This window comes from Micromys minutus (genome assembly GCF_963924665.1).
Source record: "Micromys minutus genome assembly, chromosome: 1".
NCBI lineage: Eukaryota > Metazoa > Chordata > Mammalia > Rodentia > Muridae > Micromys > Micromys minutus.
The window spans coordinates 29,829,649-29,857,452 of record NC_137969.1 but is presented as its reverse complement, the minus strand read 5'-3'; the positions used below and the strand labels follow the sequence as shown (position 1 = coordinate 29,857,452).

The 27,804-nt window shown below is 40.9% G+C and overlaps 1 protein-coding gene across 5 annotated transcripts; it reads left to right on the top strand.

The window, feature by feature from the left end:
* Positions 1-20: 20 nt before the first annotated feature.
* On the top strand, positions 21-27,804 carry EWSR1 (EWS RNA binding protein 1). Of its 5 annotated transcripts, none has more exons than XM_080925518.1 (18): positions 21-168; positions 5,027-5,063; positions 5,204-5,255; positions 6,868-6,991; positions 7,372-7,386; positions 11,169-11,355; positions 13,177-13,344; positions 15,554-15,765; positions 16,641-16,821; positions 19,556-19,590; positions 20,129-20,161; positions 20,549-20,667; positions 24,740-24,869; positions 25,910-26,032; positions 26,400-26,562; positions 26,768-26,865; positions 27,015-27,267; positions 27,392-27,804. In XM_080925518.1, exons 1-18 carry the CDS (start codon positions 156-158, stop codon positions 27,429-27,431), a joined length of 1,983 nt encoding a protein of 660 aa, XP_080781644.1. In that variant the 5' UTR covers positions 21-155; the 3' UTR covers positions 27,432-27,804. The 5 variants fall into 5 exon arrangements, with proteins under 5 accessions (XP_080781644.1, XP_080781643.1, XP_080781646.1 ...); XM_080925517.1 differs by having other exon boundaries at positions 19,553-19,590; XM_080925520.1 differs by lacking the exon at positions 7,372-7,386.

Here is a 27,804-nt window from a genome sequence, read left to right as displayed (position 1 = left end):
GCCGAATAGAGCCGGCTCGTTCTTCTTCGCCCACCCCCGTGGCCCGGCCCTATGGTAGCGTCTGAGGTTGCGGGTTTCGCGCCTGCGCAGTGCGGCGCCTAGGGGGAACGCGAGAGGGAGACGGACGTTGAGAGAACGAGGAGGAAGGCGAGAAAATGGCGTCCACGGGTAAGTGGAGTGAAATCGCGGTCGCGCCGGCGGCAGCTGGGACGCCCAAACTGGGGGGCGCTCGTCTCTGGGGGTGGCAGGGATGACTGAGTGGAACTGCCGAAAGGGATTGAAGTTCCCGCCGCGGCCCGACGAGCTCGGGGGGTCCGCGTTCCCTTCCCCTCCCCCAACCAGGCGGGCTGGTTCTGGAACCTTCCGGCGCCCGAGTCGCGCGCGAGGGCCTCGCGGTAGCTGGGGCGTGCGGAGCCCGGCTTGGCCTCTTTTGTGTGGCGGTTGTCGGTGCGGGTGCTCCGGGTCTCCCGCCACGTGGGCGGGGCCTACGGTCTCTGTGGCCCAAAGGGGACCGCGGCTGGGCCTGGAGCCTATCACCCCGAAGGCGCGTGAAGCGAGGTGTCTGATGGCGGCTCGAGAAGCCGTGGCCGGTTTCCCCTGTAACCTTTCCCCCTACCGCTAGCCTAAGGGCAAGTGTTTATTGCATAGAAACTCAGATTTAAAAAAAGAAGAAATAAACAAAAAGGCGTCGCGAATGTGTAAGCTGGGGGGCGCCGGCTTATGAGGAGCCCCATTATCCTCCAGGCCTGTCCGGGCCCGGCGCTACCAAGCTGCCCCCTGGAGGAATCCCAGCTCAAGCCCGGCGCTGGCTTGCTCGGTCTTTTAGACCTAGTTGGCTCCCGAAATCTTCGTTCTCCCCACTCAGAGGCTTCGATTTTATCATGTGTTAACTCCACCTCCTTTCCCTACCCAAAAAGCAGTAGCTTCCCAGTGTCCTTTTCTCGGCTAACGGCGCGGGGGATCGGTTGTATAACAAGGTCCGTCTGGATCCGGAGAGGAGAATCTTTCCAGAAAGAAATTTCTAGCATCTTTGATCCAGGAGGAGCAGAAAATCCTCGGCCCCCACGTTTCTGTGGGTCTGCTCATTGAGCTAGCAGGCTGATTTATTTCTTGGCCCTGTTGAGGCCAGGGAAAGAGACCCATAGCCGACTTTGAAAGTCCACGGCGGGAAGGAACTCTAGAATGTGATGTATGTTGTGGTCCTTAAGGAGCGAATAAGTGTAGCCTAGCCTTCACCTGCAGTTTGGTACACAGTTAACTGGTGGTGTCAAATTTTAGTGTTTTGTTTGTTTTCGCTTCTGGAGGAATCTAGGGTCTGATAATTGGCTTTGGAGGCAGTAGGAGATAGCGAGAGGGTGAAAACAGGAATTATTTGGCTTAGGAAAGCTTCCAGCATCACAGTTTGACGACGCAAACGATGTAGTTAGTGGCTTTTGATACCAGTCTACCCAAAGTGTCCCCGAGAGAAGACTGAGCTACTACTACAACCCACTGGATCCTAGTGGGAAATGGATTCTTTGGTTCCTTTTACCCCTTTCTTAGCCTCTGAAGCCCAAGAAAGCAATTGCAATTTTTTCTTGATTGACCATTGCCACCTTTTAGTCATTTTTGTTATCAGCAAATGCTGATAAGCACCAAGCACCAAATTGGAGTTTAAAAGTTAAGACTCAGTGCTCTACTATACCCACAGTCCTGACCCTGATGAGGGAACTTGATTTAAGACTTGGTATTCCTTTCCTGAAAAACAGTTTAGTTTCAGACCTTTTAAAAGGTTTATTGACTTTGGGGAGTGGTGATGCACACCTTTAGTGCCAGTGCTGGGAAGTAAGAGGTAGGTGGTCTCTGAGTTCGAGGACAGCCAGGGCTACACAGAGAAATCCTGTCTCAGAAAAACATTCTTTTCTTTAACCCTTCAGTTCTTAAAGCAACATTTATTTTGGTCCCAATAAAATTATCCTTGCTGACTTTAATGTATTATGTAGCTTAAATCTTTCAAATTTCTTCAGCGTGGCTAATGACTACCCTGAAGCAAGCCATTGCTTTAGGGGAATAATGGTTTTCCCTCATCGGTATCTTGTAGAATAGTAACTACAGATTGTGTCCAGTAAAGCAGAATTACAGTGTCTAAATAACAGTCAAAACAAAAAGCAAAACATTACGAACATTCTAGGATGCCATAACTCCTCAGCCTGTTTATTTTTAAGTGGAGTCTTTACATGTTTGGGCATTTAAAGACTTTTTTCAGTTTTCAAATTATCTGACCATTGCTTTAGTGTCATGCTTGAGACAGGCTTATGTGCTGTATTAGGTAGATTGGGGGCGGCGGCAATGGTTGCTTTTTCCTGAGCCCACCAAATCCTTTGGTTGCACCCTCATCTGAGGTTGTTGGCTGTTCTGTATCAGCATTGCCAGTTTTACATAACTGCTCTTGTGTAAGTCTTTGTAAACATTGAACTGAGTGCCAGTGACTCAAAAAGTCATTTTTACAAAGAAACCTCAATAAAATGTAGGTTGCAGTATTTGGTTTAGGTGCTTTGTTGGTATATTTTACAAATGCTACGTGGAAGGAAATGATTTACAGGTTGTTTTTTGTTTGTTTGTTTGTTTGGTTGGTTTTCTTTCTTTTTTCATATATAGAATGTGGCAAGTACCCAGTCATAATTTAATCCTAGATTGGGGAGGGCAGAGTTTGAGGCCAGCCAGAGCTACATAGTAAGACCCTGACGCCAAAGGTGGGGGGCAGACAAAAAAGAAAGATAGCAAGTAGGCATGAAAGGTACACATAATTTCAGCACTTAAGTTGCTCTGTAGCAAGTTTGAGGCTAGCCTGGTCTATATAGCTAATTAAGATCAGCCAGCTAAGTAGTTGGATCCTAACTCAGAACCACTACTACCATCCCCAAAGAAAATGGAGCATTAAAAAAAGAAAGAAAAGAAAATGGAGCATTATTGAAAATGCTTCAGGATTTCGTTATAGATTTTTTTTTTATTGTAGATATCTTTTGGACAGTTTACTGATAATATTGGTAATCAGGGCATAGAGGAAGGAAAGTAGTCACAAGAGGTGCAGAAAGGTTGAAAGAGTCGATTTTAAGAGATGAGTTCAGGACCGGTGGTAATGGTGCAGGCCTTTAGTCCCAACACTTGTGGGACAAAGACGAGTAAATCTGTATTTGAAGGCCAGCCTCATCTACATAGTTCCAGGACAGCCAGTGCTACACCCAGAGACCCTGTCTTAGAAAAACTAAAGGGGGAAGGGAGGGAGAGAGATGGGTTCGGGAAAGTATTGTTCGCCGGGCCAGGAGATTGAGAGGCAGGCTTTGGATTTGCATGGAGTGAACAAGACCTCTGCATGAAAAAAGATGTTAGCTGTTACTTTTGGGTGAGGGACTACATTCTGATTGGAAAATAAAGGACCCTTTTTTCCTGTATTAATGACAGTACTGTCTTTGAACACCAAACAAAATATGTATTCTTGTAGAGAGGAAATAATTGGGTAGAATTTTTTTTTTTTAATTCCTCTGCCTTTAAAAAAAAAATGCCCAAAATGTATGTGGCTTTAATTCAGTGATGTTTTGAAAACTTAGGCATTTGTTTTCATTATTTGACGCCTCTATAGATCAGATTTAGTTCCTTTTATGTTTTTGAACCGAGTCTTGTATAGCCTGTCTGTCCTAGAATTCACTATGAAGACCAGGTTGACCTCAAATTCATAGAGATCCACCTGCCTCTACTTGAGTGCAGGGGTGAAAGGGATATGACACCTTACAAGGCTAATTCTTTTTCATATAGTATAGGTTTCATATGAGAAAGAAAATTATAGGCTTATTTACAGAGAAGAAAATTTGTGATTTTTAGTTGTTGTTGCTGCTGTTGAATCATTCTAGGTTTTAAGAAATGGTGATTGTGAACCTAGAGCAATTTTTCACTAGGCCTTTTAAGTGCTGTTTTCTCTTTGCCAGTTTTGGAATTGTATTAACCTGGTCAATTGTGTGTACGTTATGCTGGAGTTGGAACCCAGGCATCCACATGTCGGGTTATAGTCAAAGGTAATGAGCTCATATTCCTGCTCTGCTGCTTATATACTCCGATCCTTTACCCTGGCTTCACTGGGGTTTCTGTCCTTGACAGCTGGCCCTTTTTAGATTTAATGATTGTCCTGTTTTCTGTCATTTGATTTTATTTGTTACTGATCTAGGGAATTGTGGTTCATCTTACTAAAGTGATAGGCTGACAGATGCTTAGCTTGCTTCTGTAATCCCTTCTCTAGGGAAGGCAGAAACAGGTGGATTTCTGAGTTGGAGGTTATGTAGAGATATCTTGTCTCAAAACAACAAAAATGCCAGACGTGATGGTGGTTTTTAATCCTGGGGTGGGAGGGCAGCAGAGACTGGATCCCTGAGCTCAAGGCCACCATGGTCTACAGCTGGGACTAAGCAGAGAAAATCTGTCTCAAAAAGCAGAAAGAAAGAAATTTTAATACTGTCTGGATCTTTTTAAATCTGACAGTAAAGTTGATGCTGTTTTGTGGTCTTGGTTTTTATTAGACTTAAGACTGGTCGTGTCTTTGAATTGGTAGTTGGTAGTTGAGATGGGCTTATGGTTATAGGGTATCTGGCAAGGTATCTCTGCCAACTCAGCTGATCTTGACCTCATTAGCTAGTACCATATTCAGACTTTGTATAGTTACCTGACTTACCTTGGTTTGGTGTTTAGAGATGAGATGTGCTAACTGGGATGTGTCTGCATTATTATTACTGTTTGAATTCCATTTGTCTCTTTCCTCTTTTTTTTTAAAAGAATCATTTATTTATTTTATATATGTAAGTACATCTCTGTCTCCAGACACACCAGAAGAGGGCATCAGACACCATTACAAGATGGTTGTGAGCCACCATGTGGTGGCTGGGATTTGAACTCAGGACCTCTAGAAGAGCAGTCAGTGCTCTTAACCCCTGAGCTGCCTCTCCAGCCCCTCTTTCCTCTTTCTTATCCAGGCTAATAATTTTTTTCTTGTTTCTTTTAGATTACAGTACCTATAGCCAAGCTGCAGCCCAGCAGGGGTAAGTCAGCCTTCTGCAACAACAATAATTTGTCTTCAGTTAATGTTTTAGAGTATGAGGCCTTTTGTAATTGTAAAAGATATATAGTAACACAGTAAAAATGTTCTGTAGTCAATTCTTGTGTTTAATTCTTTTTGCAGCTACAGTGCTTACACCGCCCAGCCAACTCAAGGATACGCACAGACCACCCAGGTAATCCCAGAGACAAGGATGTGTAGTTATATCTTCAGTGGCGATGTTTCATTTGGCCACTAAAATAATAGCTAAGAGATCTTTCCTTAAAATTTTTTACAAGTAAATAGTGATAGTATTGTCTAAGCTTTTAAAACTCAATTTTTTAATCTTTCACAATGAGGATTGTAATGAAACCATTTTAAAGCTGGAAATGGACTTTTTAAAAAATTCCTAGGCTCAAAGTAAGTATTTTATTGCACTCTTGCTCTTTGTGTATATTTTATTATGCTTAATTTAATCATCATTGTAATTTTTAAAGAAAGACCATCTTAGGATCATTACAGATGAGAAAATTGTACTGCATGACTCCTGTATAACTTGTTAGTGATTACACATTAAGTTGTGGAGCTAGCTTTGGAAATTACTGTTCCTCAGCTCATGTCAGTATGTCAGTCTGTGTTTAAAACCCAGGCCAGAGGCTAGAGATGGCTCTTTGGAAAAGTGCTTGCCACCCAGCCTAACAACCTGAGTCTGATCCTCAAGTCCCACATAGAGTCAAGGGAGAGACCTAGCTCCTAAAAATTGTCTTGTCCTGACCTATACACACATACCATGTTACATATGCACTCCACCAGTCACATTGAGTAATTGAACCCTTAAGACACCTGGAGCTGGGATATGGCAGTAGAATTTGTGCCTGCACTGCAGAAATGTTTGATGGGGAGTGACCAGGATTTGGGAGTATAGTTTTTCGGTAGAGTGTGATATACTAACTCCAGCCATCACCACCTCCTCAAAAAGCCAAGAATGACAGACTCTAGAATCTAGAAAGTAGTTGCCTGTATTACCAAGAATTAATTACCTCAGCTGGGCCTAGTGCTGGTGTACACCTTTAATCCCAACACGAGGGGCATAGGTGGGTGGATCTCTGAGTTTGAGATCAGCCTGTTTTACAAAGCAAGGTGTAGGCTGAGACTACACAGTAAAGTCTCAGGAAAAAAAAATTACTTCTAAATTTGGAATGATCCATGCTAAAAAGTAGATATTAACTGCCATGGAAACATAGTCTAGGACAGGCAGGAAGTCATGCTTCTGGCAGGTTTTACTTTTAATTGCTCCTTCAAATCTACAATATGAACATGTTAATAGCTGAAAGAAAACAGCTCATTCCTTATCTGATTTTAAGTGTATTGGTGTCTGGATTTAAAAACCATAATCATACTGACAAGCATAAAGAGAACATGAACTGTTCTGATTTATTTTCTTGAAATAGAATTAATAGCTTTTATATCATGCTGAAAATCTGGTTTTCATTTCCAGCAAGCTGCTGTTGGATCTTGGATTATCTCTTTGTGCTGTCAGTTACATTGCTAACTGGGATTTTTGCGTAATTGTTTTAAAAACTTTGTTTCTAGGTTGACCAAAACATGAAAGAACTTGTATAAAAATTCATAGTTTTAAAGATAATTTGTTTTGTTTTTATGTCTTTGTTTTTGTAATTTTTTTTATACCAGAAAGCAGTATTTTCTACTTTTTGATTTTCTAGTTTATGAACTGGTAAATTAGGTCATTACTTGGCTAAAATATGAGGTTCTCTTATGAAGCTATTGCATGAATTTCTTTGGAGCAGGCATATGGGCAGCAAAGCTATGGAACCTATGGACAGCCTACTGATGTCAGCTATACCCAGGCTCAGAGCACTGCCACCTATGGGCAGACTGCATATGCAACTTCTTACGGACAGCCTCCTACTGGTAAGGCCAGCCTTCTAGAGGCTAGGTGATGGTATCAAGGGGATTTGATGAACAGCCTGTTATTTATGCTCTTGGGTATATATTCTGGTCTGTATGTTGACCTCTGGGGATCTTTTATTCTGGGGAGTATATTTTTTTCTTGCTCTTAATTTTCCTTGAGTGCTATCTAATAGAATGTGGGTGGAATAAGTTCTAAAAGAGGAAGAAACCAAACTTATACACTGTTTAATACACAAAATAGAACTAATGTAACAGATTGTACTAGTGCTAAGAATGAGCCTTCTTAAACTGAGCTGCTTAAGAATCAAAGTGTTTTTCACATCTGTTTGCTTCATCTGATAGTGTACCCTCTACTTTTTGTTTTGTGCTTTCCACAGTAGAAGGGACCAGTACAGGTTTGACTATCCTGCTCATTCTTGCATGGGAAATGCTTTCCATCTTGTCTAACCCTGTAATGTTAACCCTTAGGTGTTTTCATTTGTTTAAACCCTAAACTTTCTAACATCACACACAAAGGTGCTAATGAAAAAACTGCTTCAGGTTCCACTTGCAGATCCATGTTCTTATAATTTGGGAAAGGTTTTACTATGAACTGTCCTTTGTCAAGCCTCAATAGTTATTTGCCTTCCAAAAGGTATTACTCCAGCTGGTTTTTCCCTGCTCCCTGAAAGTTAGATTGCATGATTAGTTTTATTTAAGGAACAGACTTGCCACCCTGCATGTGTATGTTCGTCTGTTGTATAACACAGGTACATTTTATTTTCTGTTTAAGTGTTACAAATTGTTTTAATCTATTTTCTGTTTTAAGTGTTTTGAATTTTTTTAATTCATAGTGTGTTTTAAACATAAATAGCATTTTAGGACACTAAAAAGAGAAACTGGTCTAAGATTAAATTACATGTAATATGTAAAAAATAGTAATTTTTCAGTGGAATGCTGTATGATACAAGAAGGTCTTAGAGGTGTAAAGACTTCATCTTTCAACTAGCTGAACTGAGTTATTGGTTTTAGGAAGAAATACATTTATCTTATTGTCATGGATTTTGTGAGAACTTAACTAACCTATCTTAACTACTGTGAAGGGTTGGAAGTGTTTATTAACCTAGTGCAGGTGTGGGGAAAGCTGAAACTAAAACTGTAGATTTGAGAACATAATGGCTATCCCTAAGCCATTTAACACAGTCATAAGAAAGTTTAAGCAGAGTAGAAGGTCTAGGTGCACATGCCTTTAATTCCAGCTCTCAGGGAGGCAGAGGTGGACATCTCTTAAGTTTAAGGCCAGTATGGTCTACAGAGTGAGTTCTAGGACAGCCAAGGCTGCACAGAAAAACCCTGTCTCAAACCCACCCACCCACCTAATCCCGCCCCACCCCCCAAAAAAAGAGAAAGTCAAGTCCTGTAAGTCCAGAAATTCTAGAATACTGCATGCAAGCAAAAAAAGAAAAAAGATGGCTTTGTAAGTCAGGCTGTATTGCATGGTAAATAGGTAATCTGAAGCTACCTCTCATTCACACCTGACAGCTGCTTTTAAGCTATAGAACATAAATTAACCTTTATGGCTTAAGTAGGGGCTTAAGTAGGTAGGAAGCTGGATCAAGCACATTTTTCTGTAGCCAGTGCTGCACATATAAAAGTCAGTGGATAAGTATGAGAAGGAATGGGTAGAAATATACTGTTCTTTTCTAGTATTCTAAAGGAAGCTTCAGAAGAAAGGTACTATGTACCTACGTCTCACATACAGAATTCAAACAATTCTTAATCTATGATTTCTGCTATTCACTATAAACAAACTTTCTTTGTACAGTGTTTATCATCTTTTCCTTTGGAGAAATCATATAGATGTGCTTAGTCTCTTGTCACCGTTCTGTTGATTTTTGTTCATTTTGTTTGGCTGCTTATGTGGGTGCTACAGATTAATTAAAAGATTACTGATTAGCCTGGTATCTGTTACTGTAGAATTGTTACAACAGGCTCTTACTGCAGTTTAGAGATACAAGTTACTGTCTTCATTAGTTTGGTTCTTGTTTAGCTTCTGTGAATCATAATAAATAGGGAGAAATCTTACAGACAGTAATTGGATAGGGGGACTTCAACTGTAGTTAAATGTGTATGGTTACCTTTAGAACTTTGCTACAAGGTTTTGAGTACATAGGGCTCAGTGATAGGATGCTTCCCTAGCATGTATCTGAGGTTCTGGGTTCTATACCTAACACTACTTAAGATGAACATGTCAACTCAAAATTGTTGTTTTAAAAGATTTGTTTATTTATTTGTTTTATGAGTACACTGTCGCTGTCTTCAGTCACCAGAAGAGGGCATCAGATCTCATAGATGACTGTGAGCCACTAGTGGTTGTTGGGAATTGAACTCGGGACCTCTGGAAGAGCAGCCAGTGCTCTTAACCACTGAGCCTTTTCTCCAACCTTCAAAATTGTTAAGGCTCTTTTGTGGAATATAGTTTTAATGGTTTTTACCAGTTTAGATGGGAAGCTACTGTCTTTGTATATAATTTTAGAATTTCCTTTGAGTATTTGAGAAGAAAGGATTCTTTCTGTCAGTGCTACAAAAAGAAGTTGAGCTGGGTGTGCTGGTAAAGGCCTTCGATCCTAGTACTTGGGAGGCAGAGGCAGGCTGGTCTCTCAGTTCAAGGGCAGTTTGAGCTGCATAGCAAGTTCCAGGGCTACATAGTGAGACCCTGCATCAAAGAAACAGAAAGAAGTGGAAACAGGTCATGGTAGTACATGGCTGTAATCCCAGAAATCGGACAGTTGAAGTGGAAGGCATTGTAAGCAAGCCTGGACAATTTAATGATATGTCGCTGTCTCCTTTCCTCTTTGTGATACGATACTTAAGTTTTGCTAGTCCTAAATGTAAACTAAATTAAATAGTGTTGTTTCAAGGTATGTTTTAAGTATTAAAGCTCTTGTTTTGTTTCCTTTTTTAATATTGGGGGTTTTGGATGTGGGTGAGTGGGATTTTTGTGGTTGGGTTATTTGTTTGGGTTTTCTACAAGACAGGGTTTCTCTGTGTAGCCTTAGCTATTCTGGATCTCTGTAGCCCATGCTTGCCTCGAGCTCAGAGATTTTTGTTTTTGAGTGTGTGTTTGTTTGTTCAACAAAGGTTCTCCTTTGTAGCTTAGTCTTTTTTGGAAATTGTGGTCCCAGAATGTTGATCACCGACATGCACACAAACAGAAAATCCTTTTTAAATTTTTGTGAGAATTGGATTCCTTCAATGTGAATCCTAGCATCTAAGCTAAGCTTTTTTAGTGCATTACTTACTGTGCCTGTTGGTTGTAAAGAAGACAAAGAGCCCAGTACAAGGAAAAGTTGTGACACCATGTCCTTTGCTTCCCTTTCTGGAACATTTTATTTCCTGTTTGGAGGGGTTTTGTTTTTTAATTAATTGGGGAAAAATGTTTCTATAATTGCTAAAAAGCCATCCCTGTCTTCTATCCATCCAGTTTATTCACATGGGGGCAGAAAGAAGCCTGTTCTCCATAGTAATATGTTTTTTGGGGTTTTTTTTTTTTTTAATAGAATAAATTTTTTTCTTGAGGTAGAAAATACAGTTCAGTTGGTACAATGCTTGCCTGGCATTTATGGAGTCCTGTATCACATAAACCAGGTATGGTGTGGTGCCAGTATCTCCAAGGCTGGAGTTATCTTCTAAGGAATTTGAGGCCAGCCTGGGCTACATGAGACCCTGTCAAAACAACAATAATAAGCATACCTTACCGTTCTCATAAATATATTTTGAAAACAAAATTTTAAAAAATTGAATAGTCAAGCAAAAAATGGGATTCAAAAAAGAAATAGTGCTTTAGACTTTAAGTATTTTGGAGTCAGTGACATGGCTCAGCAGATAAAGGCACTTGGTTGCCAAACTTGATAACCAGAATCCATGTGGTAGAACGAGAACTAGCACCACAAGTTGTCCTATGCTTCCACATGCGCGCCATGGTGAACTTCCATATGCATAGTTAATAAGACTAAAATAAAAGTAAATAAATGTAATGGAAACAGTTTAAACACTCCTTTTCCTGCAAGAAGAATATAGAAATTCAATTTTGTGATGCTTTAAAGTTGGGCAGTTTAGAAGTTGTTTTGGTAATAAATGCAAAGGTGTCACTTTGGCAGCGAGGACAGAGAATCTGATCCACTTCTCTTTTTTGTAGGCTATACCACTCCAACTGCCCCCCAGGCATACAGCCAGCCTGTCCAAGGATATGGCACTGGTGCTTATGACACCACCACTGCTACAGTCACCACAACGCAGGCCTCTTACGCAGCTCAGTCTGCATATGGCACCCAGCCTGCCTACCCAGCCTATGGCCAGCAGCCAGCAGCCACTGCACCTACAAGGTAAGGCCATAGTTGTTGATTCCTCTGCTGCATCAGCTTTGGGTTATAAGGAAAGGGTAATTGTATACACTTGGACCATTCATGACTTAAATAGCTCTTCACACTCACTAGGTATTGACTGTTCTCAGTGTTTCCAGAGTGCTGAAGCTCAGCATAAAGGTATTCTGATGTAGGCGGTGCTAAACGAGGGCCAGAAATGAAGGATCTCATTTTCCTGGTTTCAGATCCTACTTTTGGGAGAAGGGAGGCTGTTTTGCTTTTTTTCTTTAAGATTTATTTATTTTATGTATATGAGTATATTGTAGCTATCTTCAGACACCCCAGAAGAGGGCATCAGATCCTATCACAGGTTGTTGTGAGCCACCATGTGGTTGCTGGGAATTGAATTCAGGACCTTTGGAAGAGCAGTCGGTGCTATGTAAATTGTTAATTGCTTTCCTTTAGGAAATATGTGGTAGTTGATAGTACATGGTAGAACAGTTACACTTGAGTCAAGAAGTACTGCATGTCCCAATTTTGTCAGTAAAGGGTCTGGGAAGGTCGAGGGTTACTGTTTCAGTTGAAGTTGACAATAAGTATTTCCTCAATATTATGTAGTGGTTTAGTAACCAAAAATCATAGACAAATTTATAGTTGGCTACCCAGGTATGTAAATGTTAAGAGTCCAATAAAGTTCTTACTCCATGGCTGGTTAGTAGATGAGTTATATATATATTACTGAACAGAAGATTTCAGGTCTTTAGACAGTATACTTAGGTGCCTTCTGCATACAGTCTTGAAGGAACACAGGACTCTGGTTTGAAAGAAGACTATAGGGAATAAACGAAATATCACCTTGTAACCTAAACTTTTATCTGCTGTGGAGTTAAGAAATTAGCTCTCAAACACTCTGAAAATTACTTCGAAAGTGCGGTGAGTTATCAGAGCCACTTGTAGTTAATATCCAGCAAACAGCCTGTACAGTAGTTCTATTTAACTATCTGATTCCTAGAAGGCCCCACTCTAGTTGCACTAGGTATTGGAGAATTTTGTTAGGTATACAATGTCCCATGTGATACTCTCATGCAATGGTGCATATATAAGCCACAGATCTTCATTATAACTGTTTCATCTTAGTGAAGAAACAGTACTTATGCATCTGCTTTAGTCCATCTGCTGATTGGGGCTTTGCTTGAAGTAGCCCTAGCTTAACTCTTCCACTCTCTTCCTCTAAATTGTTTGGGCCATGAGTTATTTCTCTGATGTTGGGTTTGGTGTTGGTAGGTGCTAGTTAGTCTGAGCTGAGCATGGGGTGGGAACATCTCCATCCCCATCTTGTGGAGACTGTTGGATAGCAAGGTTAAGTTAGTTTACAGTAGGCCAAGATAGGAAGTTTCTCTTGTCTGTTCTAATGAGTGAGCCTACAGATAACAAAATGTATAAACCAGTGACATTAAAATTACTCTAAACTTAAATTTGCATTGTTAAGTTCACTATTGTTTAAAGATTTGTTTTTTAATTTAAATACACTGTCATTGTGTTAAGTTCACTTTTTAAAAAGTGTTTTCTTCTTCCCTCTTCCCCATACTTGTTCATATTGGCAACACAAGCTGATGAAATCCCTTAGTATCTGTTAGTACTGAACAAATTTAAAAATACACACATTGCTAACTTGCTTAGTGTTTTCTTCCAGCAAATACTAGTGAATGATACTGGATTTAATTTACTTTATTTTCAAGCTTGGTCTTAACATTTCATTTTGCTCAAAGAACTGTGGGGTTTTTAACTAAGGGTCGTGTAGGTTGTTAAAACTAAGTCTTACTATTTTATTTCTCCTTTTAGACCACAGGATGGTAACAAGCCTGCTGAGACTAGTCAACCTCAGTCTAGCACAGGGGGTTATAACCAACCCAGCCTAGGATATGGACAGAGTAACTACAGTTATCCCCAGGTACCTGGGAGCTACCCAATGCAGCCAGTCACCGCACCTCCATCTTATCCTCCTACCAGGTCAGTCTCATTTTTGTGGACAGTGAATTAGTAATAAGACAGCAGGTATTTTCTTTTCGGGTTGCTGACTAGCTAGCATTGGTTTCCTTGGATAAGAATTGTTTTCTGACATGCTCTAGTTGAGCACGTACCTAGTAAATATTCAGACCTCAGCCTTGGGTTTCTATAGCCATGCCTGGAAGCTAGCTAATGATTGTTGTTCTCTAAATACAGATCTCAAAACTTCAGTTTTGGTCTTACAAGTAACTCAAAAGTATGAGAAACAGAAATGTTTGAAACCCATCTTCACAGAACCCTCAAACACGGGCATGAGTAAAGTTAAGGACAAGATTTCCTTCCTACTACCGTTTGCAGTGCTGGAGAGGGAATCTGGGGTCTTGTTCATTTCTGGGAAGGTACTTTATCTCTGAAGTACTCCAGCTCTGGTTTCCTTGTCCTTCATTTTCTGTCTTAACCATTGTAGCTACAATGTCCAATTTTAGTTTCTTTAAGGAAAACTACACGTTTTCTGATCTGTGTCTCATTTGAAGTAAATTTCAAATGGATTGACAGAATTGTTTTTAAAGTTTGGTTTAATTACCGTATAAATTTGTATCTGTCTTAGGGTTTCTGTTCCTGCACAGAACATCAGGACCAAGAAGCAAGTTGGGGAGGAAAGGATTTATTCAACTTAAACTTTATATTACTGTTCATTGCCAAAGGAAGTCAGGACTGGAACTTACACAAGGCAGGAACTTGGAGGCAGGAGCTGATGCCTAAGCCATAGAGGGATGCTGCTTACTGGATTGCTTCACCTGGCTTGCTCAGCCTGCTTTCTTATAGAACGCACAATGGGCTGAACCCATTATTAAGGCACTTTCTCAAGGAAGACTCTTCTCTGATAACTCCGGCTTGTCTCTGGCACAAAACCAGCCAGTACAGTATTCATTTCATAGGCTGATACTTGCATACAACTAGGAACAGAGGTGGACAGGGTTTACACCTGTAAACCTTGCAGAGCAGGTCCATTTCTGTTTGTGGAACAGTTGCTGTGGCAAGTTGACTAAATAGACTAAATAGACACATAGACTAAATATTTTTTTTTAAAGTTTATTTATATGAATGTGCTGTAGCTGTCTTCAGACACACCAGAAGAGAGCATACAGGTTGTGGGCCACCACATGGTTGCTGGGAACTGAACTCAGGACCTCTGAAAGAGCAGTCAGTGCTCTTAACTGCTGAGCCGTATCTCCAGCCTCATAGACTGAATTTTGATAAGTGTGGAGAGGTGTGAAATACTTAGTTTAGTTGAGTGTGTTTATGGTTCATTGAGAGTCTACCCCAGCCAGTGTTATTTTGTATAGTACTGGCTGTCTTAAAACTCGGTCTCGACCAGGCTGTCCTTGAACTCAGAGATCTGTCTGCCTCCTGGGATACAGAGTATTGGGATTAAAGCCTTGCCTTGCACTACACCCAGCTAAGAATCTTTTAAAAGTATGTGTGGGTACATAGATTACCTGCCGGGTAGTTTCACGGAGACCTAACACCTTTTATTTATACAGCATCCTAAGGTTTCTTACCAGTCTTATCTTTATTCCTTGATTTCTAAGGATCAAATACGTTTGTTTGAAAGGTTGAAACTATAGCAAAAACAATCTTGAGTCTGAAAGAAAATGGCATTTCGGAGTGCATACTTATTAATTAATGTGTCATGTTCACACTGGAACCAAGCAGGCATTCCTCAGAAAGTCATAGTGCTCACTTAGCCTATTGGATGGCTGGAGTAGAACGCTTGCCTAGTACATGTGGCTCTAAGTTGGAGCTTCAGAACTCCAGAAAGGAAGGATGGCATTCTGGGAACTAAATACCTCAGTTGGCTCTTCTTCCTCCTTGTTTTCAGTGTCTTTTCACTTCATTAGTCATCTCTAAAGTGCACGTGTGTACAATCTGCCCTTCTGAACTGTATTTGTCTCAAATATAGTTGGAAAAAAAAACATTTTAAATAGGAGCTCTGAACCACAACTCAGTGTGCTCATGGGTTATTTTAATTTTCTCTTACATTTAAAGCTTTATTATTAGAAATCTAAAAATGTTGCCTTAGTGAGACCCTGTCAATGAAAGTAAAAAGAAAGTAGTCGTTAGGATGCCTGTGAATGTCTTGTATTTGGGGTCTTACAGAAATTACATGATTTTTCTCCTTCCTGAAAATTTTGTTTTTTTTTTCTTTCAGCTACTCCTCTTCACAGCCGACTAGTTACGATCAGAGCAGTTACTCTCAGCAGAACACCTATGGGCAGCCAAGCAGCTATGGACAGCAGAGTAGCTATGGTCAACAAAGCAGCTATGGGCAGCAGCCTCCCACTAGTTACCCCCCTCAGACTGGATCCTACAGCCAGGCTCCAAGTCAATATAGCCAACAGAGCAGCAGCTACGGGCAGCAGAGTGAGTTGCTGAGAACACTAAGTATGAGTGGGTTTGCGTGAAGTTTCTGAGAGTGGGGAATGCTTGGTACCACTGTTTGCTTCTGGGGCCTAGGGTTCGAGTCTGAGCTATAACATCTTGAGTGATAATCTAAATGCCCAAGTAGGCCCAAGTAGGGGCTCTGTTAACAGGTTGGGCACTCTGCAGTGAGTAGGTCTGGCATTCTTTAAGACCTGCCTTGAACATTAAGAGAAAGTAGAAAGTTAGCTATAGAGGGCTGCTGTGGTTTTTGATAGCCAAGTAAAAACTTTTGAATTTGTGTAAATCCATAAGCAGAGGGAAGGAGTCATGCTTACAGAATACTATAGAGTGTGCTCCAGCCCAGTGCTTATCCTTACATTTGGAAAATGTCTTATTCACCATTTAATCTCTGCATCAGTTCTTGCGCTTTTAAAGTTTAATTTCATCAGCCAGCATGGTGGCACAGAACTTGCAGTGAGACCCTGACTCTTAAGGAAGGGGTTGTGTTTGTTTTGATTTTTGACTAGGATGACTAATAGCTACTTGTTACCATTTGTATGTCAGAGCCCTAGGTAACCTGGCTCTACTTTTGGTGTTGAGAGGTAATGCAAAGAAGCTGCTTTTAGAGACACCTGGAGCACAGAAACTTACAAAATATATTTTTCCCAGAAGAAAAGTCCTGTGGAAGTAGTTTTATAGCCTGGCCATACAAGGCTGTTTTAGCCTTGATGAACCAAGAGAGCCTCTGGTAGAAACACTTTTAGCATAGCACTTAATGGAGTTGCTTGTAGTTGAGAGTTCCATGAGTCCAAGAGAAAGATGTCAGGCAGTAGTGTAAATGCTGGTCATGCTTACAGATGTGACTCTTTCCTCAGGTTCATTCCGACAGGACCACCCCAGTAGCATGGGTGTTTATGGGCAGGAGTCTGGAGGATTTTCCGGACCAGGAGAGAACCGGAGCTTGAGTGGCCCTGATAACCGGGGCAGGGGAAGAGGGGGATTTGATCGTGGAGGCATGAGCAGAGGTGGGCGGGGAGGAGGACGCGGTGGAATGGGGTAAGAGCAAACCTTTTCTCCTTTTACCTAATTTTGTTTCATCCATAGGATTTTCAATGGAAAGAAGGGACTGAAAGACATAAGAAATTTATTCCACATTTCCATGGACAATCTATTGAGGTCAAGCTTTCTCTTAAAACATGGAAATGTCATTTAAGTGGCAGTTTACTTTTTTCCCTGCCAGTAACCATTGTTGGGCTGGGGTGAACAAAGAATGGCTTTGAAACCAGAGCTTTCAGTCTCCTTCATGGTGTTCAGAGGTGAGAGAGCCTCTCTGGGTAATAGATTTGGGATGGAACACACACAACCCTTCTAATAACCCTAGGTTTTAACTAATGTCCTTAACGGTTGTCTTGAAATACCTGGTGTATGTACTGCAGAAAAAGAATGCAGCTGTTTTCCAGTGTTTGTACCCAGAATTGTTGAACATGATGAAGATTGACTGGCCCCATAACCCTTAAACCATGACCTGAGGTGCCCTGAGACATAGTTAAGTTGGAGCAGAGAACAATCTTAATAACGTTCTTACAGAGTAATGTATATGAATATAGCATCACTCCCTATTGGAGATTTTAAAAGTCTAAATTGGTTTGACCATTGTGATTGATGGCACAATCTGGTTTAGAAAACTGTTTAGATCAGTACCATGACCCTGCTGCCTCTGCCTACCCCACCCTCCCTCCCTCCATCCCTCTCCCCTTTCTGGTATCTATACTTTGATGAAGGTGAAGTATGATGTTGGTGGTTAACATAATCAGATTTAGTTAATGTGTGTGTTCTGTCCCTATATAAACTAGTAAAAAAAAAGTTATGCAGAATGTTGTAGTGAGTGCAAATTTGATTAACTGTTAAAGAAAAACTAGCCATTCTTTTTATAGAACAAACTTCAAAACAGATAAACTTGACCTATTATTCATTTATTAGTAAATATCTGTACTACTGAAAGATAATGTTTTGTTTATTCTGCATAACTTTAATAAAGTCTTCAGTGAAATCTTTATTGGAAAAAGTATAAAAATACATGTAAATTTTTATGAATAACTTTTGACAATGTAAAATTGGTCTTCTGATTTGGAGAATATCCTTCCATTATAAAGGTTTCACATCTTTGTGGATGTTTTAAAATAGACATAGACACTTGAAATTACTATCATCACGTCTCAAATCACCTAGAATTCTTAGTATTTTTCAATTGCAAAAGCAATTTGAAGTTTATTCATCTTAATACTCCAGAAGTGATGATTCTACTGACTTTGTTAGACTGCTATTAGTGGGGCCCATCTCTGTGGATGAGAAGTCTCTCCTGGAGCCATAGAAGAGACCATGGCCTGCCCCATAGGATTTTAACAGAACTGTGAAACAGTCTGTTGGATCCTGTGAGGACAGGACACGGGGCAGTTCCCTTTCCCTTTTTTTATTGTGGTGTGGTGATGGTTTTCAGTGTCTGCTACAGGTAAGGCGCTCAATGTTGTTAACATGCCCTTTTTCATTGCCTCAGTATTTTGATATTTTTCATTGGCTGTTAAACGTGGAAACTTTTTAACATGCTTTGTCGCATTTATATGCTACAGGTTACAAAGTGAGAGCCTTGTATACACTTCAATACTTAAAAAGTACCCGTACTCAGTACTCAGCCGGCAGCATAATGAAAAGTGGGACTAGACACGGTGTCCATATGGAGAGGAAAAATATACATAGAATATTTTAAACAAAATGTATTCATTGTATAAATGGAATCCTTCTGTAACTTTGGTAACTGCATACTTGTTGTTTGGTAATGAACCAGAGGAGGTATAATACTCTAGAATTGTGTAACATTAAAGTGTAAACTTTGTGTTTAAAGAGAGAGAACATTTTATGGTGTGTACTTTTAAAAAGGAAGTAAAGCTGCATGCAACAGCTTGAAATGTATATTTAGGTATTAAAGGTGCAATACTGGTTAAGCAAACCTCAGGTCTTCTACTGGGGAGCTGCCTTTATTTACTACTAGAAAAATACTGCATCCCCCCTCCCACCTTCAGAAAAGGCCACAATATATTCCCTCTCTATGTATATAGTATGTATATTGCCGTAGTCTTAACTGATATGTCTATAAAGTTGCACCCCCAGTCCATGAGCCTTGGTATTTATTGTAAATTCTTTCACAGTAACTATTAAATCCATTAGGGCCCTGGACTGTATGGCTTTATGCTGAAGATTGGCTGGATGCGTCCTCTGTGTGTTGTAGACATTTAATGTGGTTGTCTCCTGCTTTATTATGACTTGTTAGGAAGCCTAAGGCCTCATTTGGCTCTCCCTTGGGAGAGGTTGAGGGTGCACCTTTATGAACATGGAAAGGTTCATCACAGCAATTGTCTCTGCCTTGTTTCTACACCAAGTTCACCTGGTGTTTCAGCTGATTGGGGTGGATGTTTGGGATCTAGGGTTTGGTTTTGTTTTTTCTTTTTTCTTTTTTTTTCTTCCTTAATTTGCCAAGTATTGCACTATTAATACCAGCCCCTGACATGAAAGAAACCAACCACATTGGTGTGTACAATCAGACAAGCAAGGTTGTATATTAAGGAAATTTGAGCAAGCTGCCCTGAAGAAAGGCATAGTGACAAGATGAGAGAGATGCATTGTTTGGAGATGTGTTTAGCCAGTGCCCTTCTTCCCCACGAGCCCTGCCAAGGCTCAGAGCGGTACTGGCTTTTAAAGGGAAAGGCCTTCATTTCTTCGTTTATCCCCCCAGCAGCGCTGGAGAGCGAGGTGGCTTCAATAAGCCTGGTGGTAAGTTTTTGAGTATTACCATGGATAGTGTTTAAAAAAAAATACAGTCAGTTTTTCTAGAAAACTATATAATTTTTACTAGTTTCATAAGTGGTTTAAAAATGATCTATACAAAAGAGACTAATGGGTACTGCCGGCATTGTCTTAGGGGTAATAAGGTTAACCTATGGTTACAAAACAAAGGGTAACTTCAAGTATTGAGCAACTGCTTCTATAATATGGGGGAGAGTACAGCTTTAATTTGGTTTATGTGGAGGAAAGGTTTTGAATTTAATTTAACACTAATTTGGCACATGAGGCATTGAGAGTGTATTTGGTTAATGGTTTAGAAACAAACGAGCAAAGGGAAAAAAAAAACCCTAGCAAACTTCACAAACGCTAAAGGGCCACTGCTCCATCTTAGCAGTGCGGGTCATTATTTTGAATTAATGAGTCCCCATCAAATGGTGGTATAGTAGATAGCTGTGTGTGTTTGTAAGGTTTGTAGCTTGCAAGGCTTGCACTAATAATATTTTATATGATCTTTCCTGGTTGGCAGGACCCATGGATGAAGGACCAGATCTTGATCTAGGTAACTTTAAGTTCTTGAACTTCATACTGTGCTGTTTTGAATAAATGCCAAAGAAGCAAGAGTTGGGTGGCTCAGTAGACTGATGGCAGTACACTGATCCATTCTTGGCAAAGACAGTTTGGGACTTCTTTTAAATTGTTTTAAAGTAACCAAATAGCTTCATTTTATTATCAGTATAATAGGTGGTTAGTTCTCTTGCCTTTGTGATGGATACTGTTTGATGATAACGTCCAATTGGTAAAGAAGCCCCTGTTATCTGAGCCTGGTGGAACATGTCTGGGAGGTTCAAAACTGATTAGAAGTGTGAGGCCAGCCAGCCTATCTCCTAAAAAGAAGCCACTGTTAATTCAGAGCAGTAATTTTGTTTTATCTAATTTTCTTTGGAAGGCCTTCCTATAGATCCCGATGAAGACTCTGACAACAGTGCAATTTACGTGCAAGGATTAAATGACAATGTGACTCTGGATGATCTGGCAGACTTCTTTAAGCAGTGTGGGGTTGTCAAGGTAAGTGATAGTGATCAGGCGATCTAACAGAAATTGAGCCCACAGAGCATATTTAAGATGCTTGGATTGTGCTGAGAATTGTTTCTTAACTCTTTTTGTTGACAACTTGTATTTACTTCTTGAAGCACTCTAATTCAAGACCCTGTGTCTTGAATGCTGGAAGGTAGCCCAGTGATGGAGCCACTTGCCTGGTATGCATAAGGGCATTAAACACCAGCCCTTGTTGGCTGGGTAGTTACTGTTTATTTTTTGAAACAAGATCTTATGCATTCTGACTTGAGTCACCATGTAGCAGAGAATTACCTCGTCGTTGTCCTGTTCCCCCCCCCCCCCCGACACGCTCAGTTTACAGTCTCACTCTACCACACCCAACTTTAGCCAATTTTTGTAAATGAAAAATGCTGCTGGTTCTATTACTAAGTATGCTATTCTCTTTACCTATAAATAAACTTGTCCTTTTCTGTTGTGAAGAAAAAAGGTAGGCTTTTCTTGATATTCCTTGGTTACTTGATAACTTGTGGACTTTTTTTCCCAAATGCTTACAAAAACACTAAAACACATTATGTAATGTAGAGAAGGACATTATGGATTGATTTCCCAGCATAAGGGTCGACTTTGCCAAAGGCGGTGGTGCATGCTTTTGATGCCAACGCTGAGGGAAGGAATAAAAAGGAAAAGAAGCGGACCTTTAGGAGTTTTGTTTTTATTTTGAGAAAGGGTCCGATTCCGTAGCTCTAGCTGGCCTGGAGCTTACATAGATCCACCTGCTTTTTCTGCTTCTGTATATTGGTACCACACCTAACTATTCTTGGTTTGATAACACATCTGTTGTTGGCTCGTTTCCTTTTCCCTGTTTACAGGCTTGTTGTGACATTTTTGTTGAAAGGTTTACCTGAGTCTCCAAACCTAGGAAGTCTGGTTCTTCTGCTTTTTCTCATCACATTTTTTTTTTTTAATTCCATGTTTGTGTGGGGAGGGTTTGTGCGTGATCCACAGAGTATCTTTGGAGGTCAGAGGGCAACTTGTGAGTCTGGTATTTCCTAGTGTGGGATCCATGCATTGATCTAAGTGGCAGGTGTCTGACTAGTCCTCCTTATACATCTGCTATCCACCCTTTGCAATACAGGTTAAGAGAGTCTATAATGAAATTTGAGAATTAATGTTTTTAATGTTTTCTGATATTAAAACCTTAAAGGTGTACAGTTAACTTTAAAATTCTACTTTATGTTTATATCTCTTGAGTTTATGTCTGTACCACATGGGTGTCAGTACCCAAGGAGGCCAAAAGAGGGTGTCAGATGTCATGAAACTGGAACTACAGGCAATTGTAAAGTCTGACCTCAGTATTGTAGACTGAACATAGGTCCTCTGCTAGAATACCAAGTGTTCTATAAGATTTTTCTCTGCCTATTTGTGCATGCACACACATTCATCATACACTGTTAATGATTTTCTGTTGCCTTACCCACTCTGAGGAAAAGTTAAACCCCAAATTCCTATGCTTATATTTTATTTTAAAGATTTACTTATTTATTTTATGTATATAAGTATACTGTAGCTATTTTATCTTCAGACACACCAGAAGAGGGCATCAGATCCCATTACAGATGGTTGTGAGTCACCCTGTGATTGCTGGGAATTGGACTCAGGACCTCTGGAAGAGCAATCTGTGCTCTTAACCACTGAGTCATCTCTCCCCCATATTTTATATTTAAGATGTTTATTATTGGTTGGGTATGGTGTACATGCCTTCAATCTCAGTACTCAGGAGACAGGCAAGTGAGTCTGAGGATAGCCTAGTCTATAAAGCAAGTTCCAAGACAAGCCAGAGCCACACGGATCCTTGGAGGGGTGTGATTATTTTTGTTCAGTTCATTACATTTATAAAAAGTGTATATTAATGCATATATGGAGGTCAAGGGGCAACTTGCACATCAGTCATTTCCACTATGTTGGAGATCCAACTCAAGTTGCAGGTTTGGCAACATGTACCTACTGGACCGTCTTGTCGGCCTCTTTGTGTGTTTTAGCAAGGCCTTGTAACCTAGGCTGACCTTAAACTTACTCTCTTCCCACAGTGGCCTTAAACTAAACTTAATCTTCCTATTTTTTACATCCCAAATGTTGGGGTTGTGCTTGAGCTACCATGTCAACCTGGTTCTGGTTTTAGTTTGGGAGAAGAGTTGTTTTGGAGGTTATAAGATTTATTCTGTATAGATAGTTTTATGCCTGTAGGCCAGAAGAGGGCAGCAGATCTCATAGATGATTCTGAACCTTTATGTGGTTGCTGGGAATTGAACTTGGGACCTCTGGGAAAACAGTCAGTACTTTTTTTTTTTTTAAGATTTATTTATTTGTTATATATAAGTACACTTTAGCTGTCTTCAGACACACCAGAAGAGGACATTAGATCTCATTACAGATGGTTGTGAGATACCATGTAGTTGCTCGGATTTGAACTTAGGACCTCTGGAAGAGCAGTCAGGGCCCTTAACCACTGAGCCATCTCTCTAGCTCCAGCCAGCTTAACCTCTGATCTATTTCTCTAGCCTTTATATGGTTTTTCTCTGTGGCCCTGACTGTCTTGAAATTCAGATTCTCCTTGCCTCTACCCTCTGAATGCTGGGATTAAAACTGTCCCGACATATCCCAGCCACTTGCTTTTCTTTGTTATTGGGGGGAGAGGGGAGACTTGTGCATGGGGTACATATAGAGTTCTACTATCAGTTAGGGTAAGCTCTGGTTAAGTCGGGAATTTGCCATCAGGTGTTTTGTTTGCTTGCTTGCTTGTTTTTATAATAGAGAGTTATGGGACTGGAGAGGTTGCATAGGGGTTGAGGGCATTGGTTGCTTTTCCAAAGGACCTGAATTTAATTTCTAGTATTACATGACAACTGTCATTAGTCTAGTATTACATTCACAACTGTCAGTAACTCCATTTCCAAGAGATCCAATACATAAATGTGTTTAGACACACGTTGTCAGAATGCTCATTTACAAAAATTAATAGAGATTCTTTTAAATGCATGTTATCATTCATATGGGGCTAGATAGATGGTTCAACAGTTACAAAGCACTTGCTGCTCTTTCGGGGACCAAGTTCATTTCCCAGTGTTCACATGGTGGCCTTCAGTGGTCACTCAAGTTCCAGGGAATCAGATATCTTTGTCTCTGAAGGCTCATACATAGTCATAGAATTTTTTGTTTTTAAGTCTTAATGCTAACTGTCAAAGACTTCTCAATAAGATAAAAGTGCTTGCCACCAAGTTTAATGAGTGTTATTTTATGGATATGAGTATTTGGGTCACTTTTTTAAAATACTTTCGAGCTATATAAAGAGCACTTGACATAAGCCTGTATAGTTTGGACATTGTTTATGTGCATGCTTGTTAGACAGTGTGGTTTCTAAATTCAAGCCAACCACAGACAAGCCATCTTTCCAACTCTTAGAGGAAATCAAGAGTTTGTGTAATATATTCACAGCCTCATTAAGTAAGGGGCTTTTTTGTGGGTTTTTTTGTTTTTTGTTTTTGTTTTGATGTTTGTTTTTAGAGAGCTGGGGATCAAACTCTGATCCTGTTCATGTTAGTTAGATCAGGTTTCTTCCTATAAAGGGCATCCCTGGAGATACTTTCTTTAGAGTAGTTACGTCTCCTGGCTTGACTTCTGTGTCTCTTGAGGTACATAATTTGGGACTACTGCACAGGTACCAAGACCAAGAATAGGGCCTACACTGTTTGCTTTTGATTATTTAAAGAACACGTCTGAGGTGTAAAGTTTACATAAATACCTATTTGTTGTAGATGCTGAGGAACAAAATCACTCAGTTCTGGTATCCTGAGGAAGACTTGACTGTTAATAAACTGTGGAATGGGACTGCCATTTTGGGGGATCTTGCTGTGTTGGTTTTGGTTGGCCTAGAGATAGATCTCCCTTTTGAGCATTGGGATTAAAGGTGTGGACCACCACACTCTGAGTGACTTTTGCCTTTTGGTATTTGGGGGTACTTGGGAACTACTGTAAACTTTAAGCTCATTTTATAGTCACATCTTGATTATTGCTTTATGTATAGATGAACAAGAGAACTGGACAACCCATGATCCATATCTACCTGGATAAAGAGACAGGAAAGCCTAAAGGTGATGCCACAGTGTCCTATGAAGATCCACCAACTGCCAAGGCTGCCGTGGAATGGTTTGATGGTAGGATGTGCTTTTTGTCACTCTGAATTTTGTTCACTCGGGCACATTTAAGAACTTAGAACAGTTTCATGTGTCAACTTCCAAGAAAGAAAGTGTCTTGCTAAAACGCCATGTCTTTGGAATCTAGAAACAGGGGGCGTCTACTTTCTCTTTTCCTGGTGAAGGGAATTGGAGAGCTGAAATAGTAAGATCCACTCCAGAAGGAAGTTGTTCACTATGTGCCCTTCTACTGTTAAAGGGCACAGACACTGGCTCTGGGTCAGGGTAGTACTTTATTATGTGTTTGAGTGCATAACCCCCAGGCTGCAGCTGCAGGTACTTCTCCGAGCAGCCAGTAGTTGAGTGCAGAAAACCCTTGCAAAGATACATAATCAGGGATAGCACATGAGAGAAACACAGGAAGAAAACATCTTAAGCAGTGTACATTGAGTTACGTGTCAGTTGTATACTATGCAAGAGCTCTACCACTGAGTTTTATCCCTAGGCCTTTGATGTTTCTTAAGTAAAGTTTCATTATATGGACAGGCTGATTTTGAACCTGACAGTCCTGTAGAATTCTAGAATTACAAGAATGTAACTTAACATCTTTTGTGCAAACCTCAGCAGTAAAGTGGTTGGGTGTTGTTTTGTTTCTTTGTTTCATTTCCTTTCTGCTTGTTTTGAGACAGAATCTCATCTTGTCCAGGCTGGCCTCAAACTTCATATGTACCTAGTAACCTTCTTGAGCTTCCTGGTACTTCGGTATACCCAGTCCACCTCTGCTTCCCAAATATTGAGATTATATCCCTGGGCTAATTGACTGCTGTGCCCATTTTTATGCAGTGCTGAGATTGAGCCCAAGCCTTTGGCCATTTAAGCAAGCCCAACCAACTGTGACATTTCCAGTCATATCAGGAAAAGGCCTAGAGGTAGTGAGAGAGCAAGTTTCATGCTTCAGGATGTGTCCAAGTTCAGTAAGGTGGAATTTGTTGAAGAATAGCTGCTTGGAAAGGGAAGAGTTGGAATGTGAGGATTGCTGATGTTGTGTAATCTTTTTCCAGGTAAAGATTTTCAAGGAAGCAAACTTAAAGTTTCTCTTGCCCGAAAGAAGCCTCCAATGAACAGCATGCGGGGTGGCATGCCACCTCGTGAGGGCAGAGGGATGCCACCACCACTTCGTGGAGGTATTCACCATTGGTTTTAGCTACTTTGGTGTTAGGTTAAATGGGGTTGGTTTGGTTTTGGTTTTTCCAGTAATATTTGCTCTTGAGAAACTTAGTTGAATAGTTAACAAAGAAAGGGGTGTATAAAATTGATACTAGACCATTGAAAGCCAGCCTTATATTAGTAATGTGGGTTAACTGGTTAGAGGGAGTGGAAGTTCCAGGGAACTCTGCCTGGATGTCAGTTTTACTATCTGAAATGCCATAGTTAGAGGCTACATGAAATGACACAGAAAGAATATTGTGTGTGGACAGCACTGCGAGCCTGTAGGAGAGTTTATCCTAGCAAATTTGCTATAGAGAAATGATTAGCTATTTGTTATTGCAGGTCCTGGTGGCCCAGGAGGTCCTGGAGGACCCATGGGTCGCATGGGAGGCCGTGGAGGAGACAGAGGAGGCTTCCCTCCAAGAGGGCCCCGAGGCTCCAGAGGAAACCCCTCTGGAGGAGGAAATGTCCAGCACCGAGCTGGAGACTGGCAGTGTCCCAATCCGTATGTACTTCTCCCGGCAGATTGATTAACACCCTATCCCCACTTTGGGACAGTGAGGCGGGACGAGGCACTCTGGTTTATTACTGTCTTGAGGTTGTCTGCCTTGTGCTTTGTGCTTGAACTGCATCATTGTGCAGAGTATGGTGTGTATCTCTATTTTTCTCGGTTCTGTTGGTGATTTCTGTTGTGATACAACTTTATGCAGGGGCTGTGGAAACCAGAACTTCGCTTGGAGAACAGAATGCAACCAGTGTAAGGCCCCTAAGCCCGAGGGCTTCCTCCCGCCACCCTTTCCACCTCCGGGTAGGTACAGGTTTTCTGGAGCATTTCAGCTTCCTGGTGATTGAATAGTGTCTGCTCTAGGAGAAGGATTAGCAAATCAGCCACAGGGTGTCCTCAGAGTCTTGGCTTCTACTCCTCTAACTCACCTGTCACTCTTGTCCCTGCCTTAGGTGGTGATCGTGGCAGAGGCGGTCCTGGTGGCATGCGAGGAGGAAGAGGTGGACTCATGGACCGCGGCGGTCCTGGAGGAATGTTTAGAGGTGGCAGAGGTGGAGACAGAGGAGGCTTCCGAGGTGGCCGTGGCATGGACCGAGGTGGCTTTGGTGGAGGAAGACGAGGTGGTCCTGGGGGGCCTCCTGGACCTTTAATGGAACAGATGGGAGGAAGAAGAGGCGGACGTGGAGGACCTGGGAAAATGGATAAGTATGTGGTGGGAGAGCACTGCCCCTTCCCAGCCTCTGCTGCAGTGAGTCCTTAGATACCTGGGGGCTCTGACAGGGTTTTCTGTCCTTTCCCATTCTGACCAAAGGGTCCCTTTGCTTTGCAGAGGCGAGCACCGTCAGGAACGCAGAGACCGGCCCTACTAGAGACCTGCAGAGCTGCATTGACGACCAGATTTATTTTTTAAACCAGAAAATGTTTTAAATTTATAATTCCATATTTATAATGTTGGTGACAACATTATGATTATTCCTTGTCTGTACTTTAGTATTTTCACCATTTGTGAAGAAACATTAAAACAAGTTAAATAGTAGTGTGCTGAGTTTTTTTTTGTTTTGTTTTGTTTTGTTTTGTTTTTCCTTTTTAAGATGGTTGTTTTAAGACTTAACAATGGGAACCCCTTGTGAGCATGCTCAGTATCATTGTGGAGAACCAAGAGGGCCTCTAATTGTAACAATGTTCATGGTTGTGATTTTTTTTTTTTTTTTAAATAAAACTCCAAATGTTTATAAACTGTCA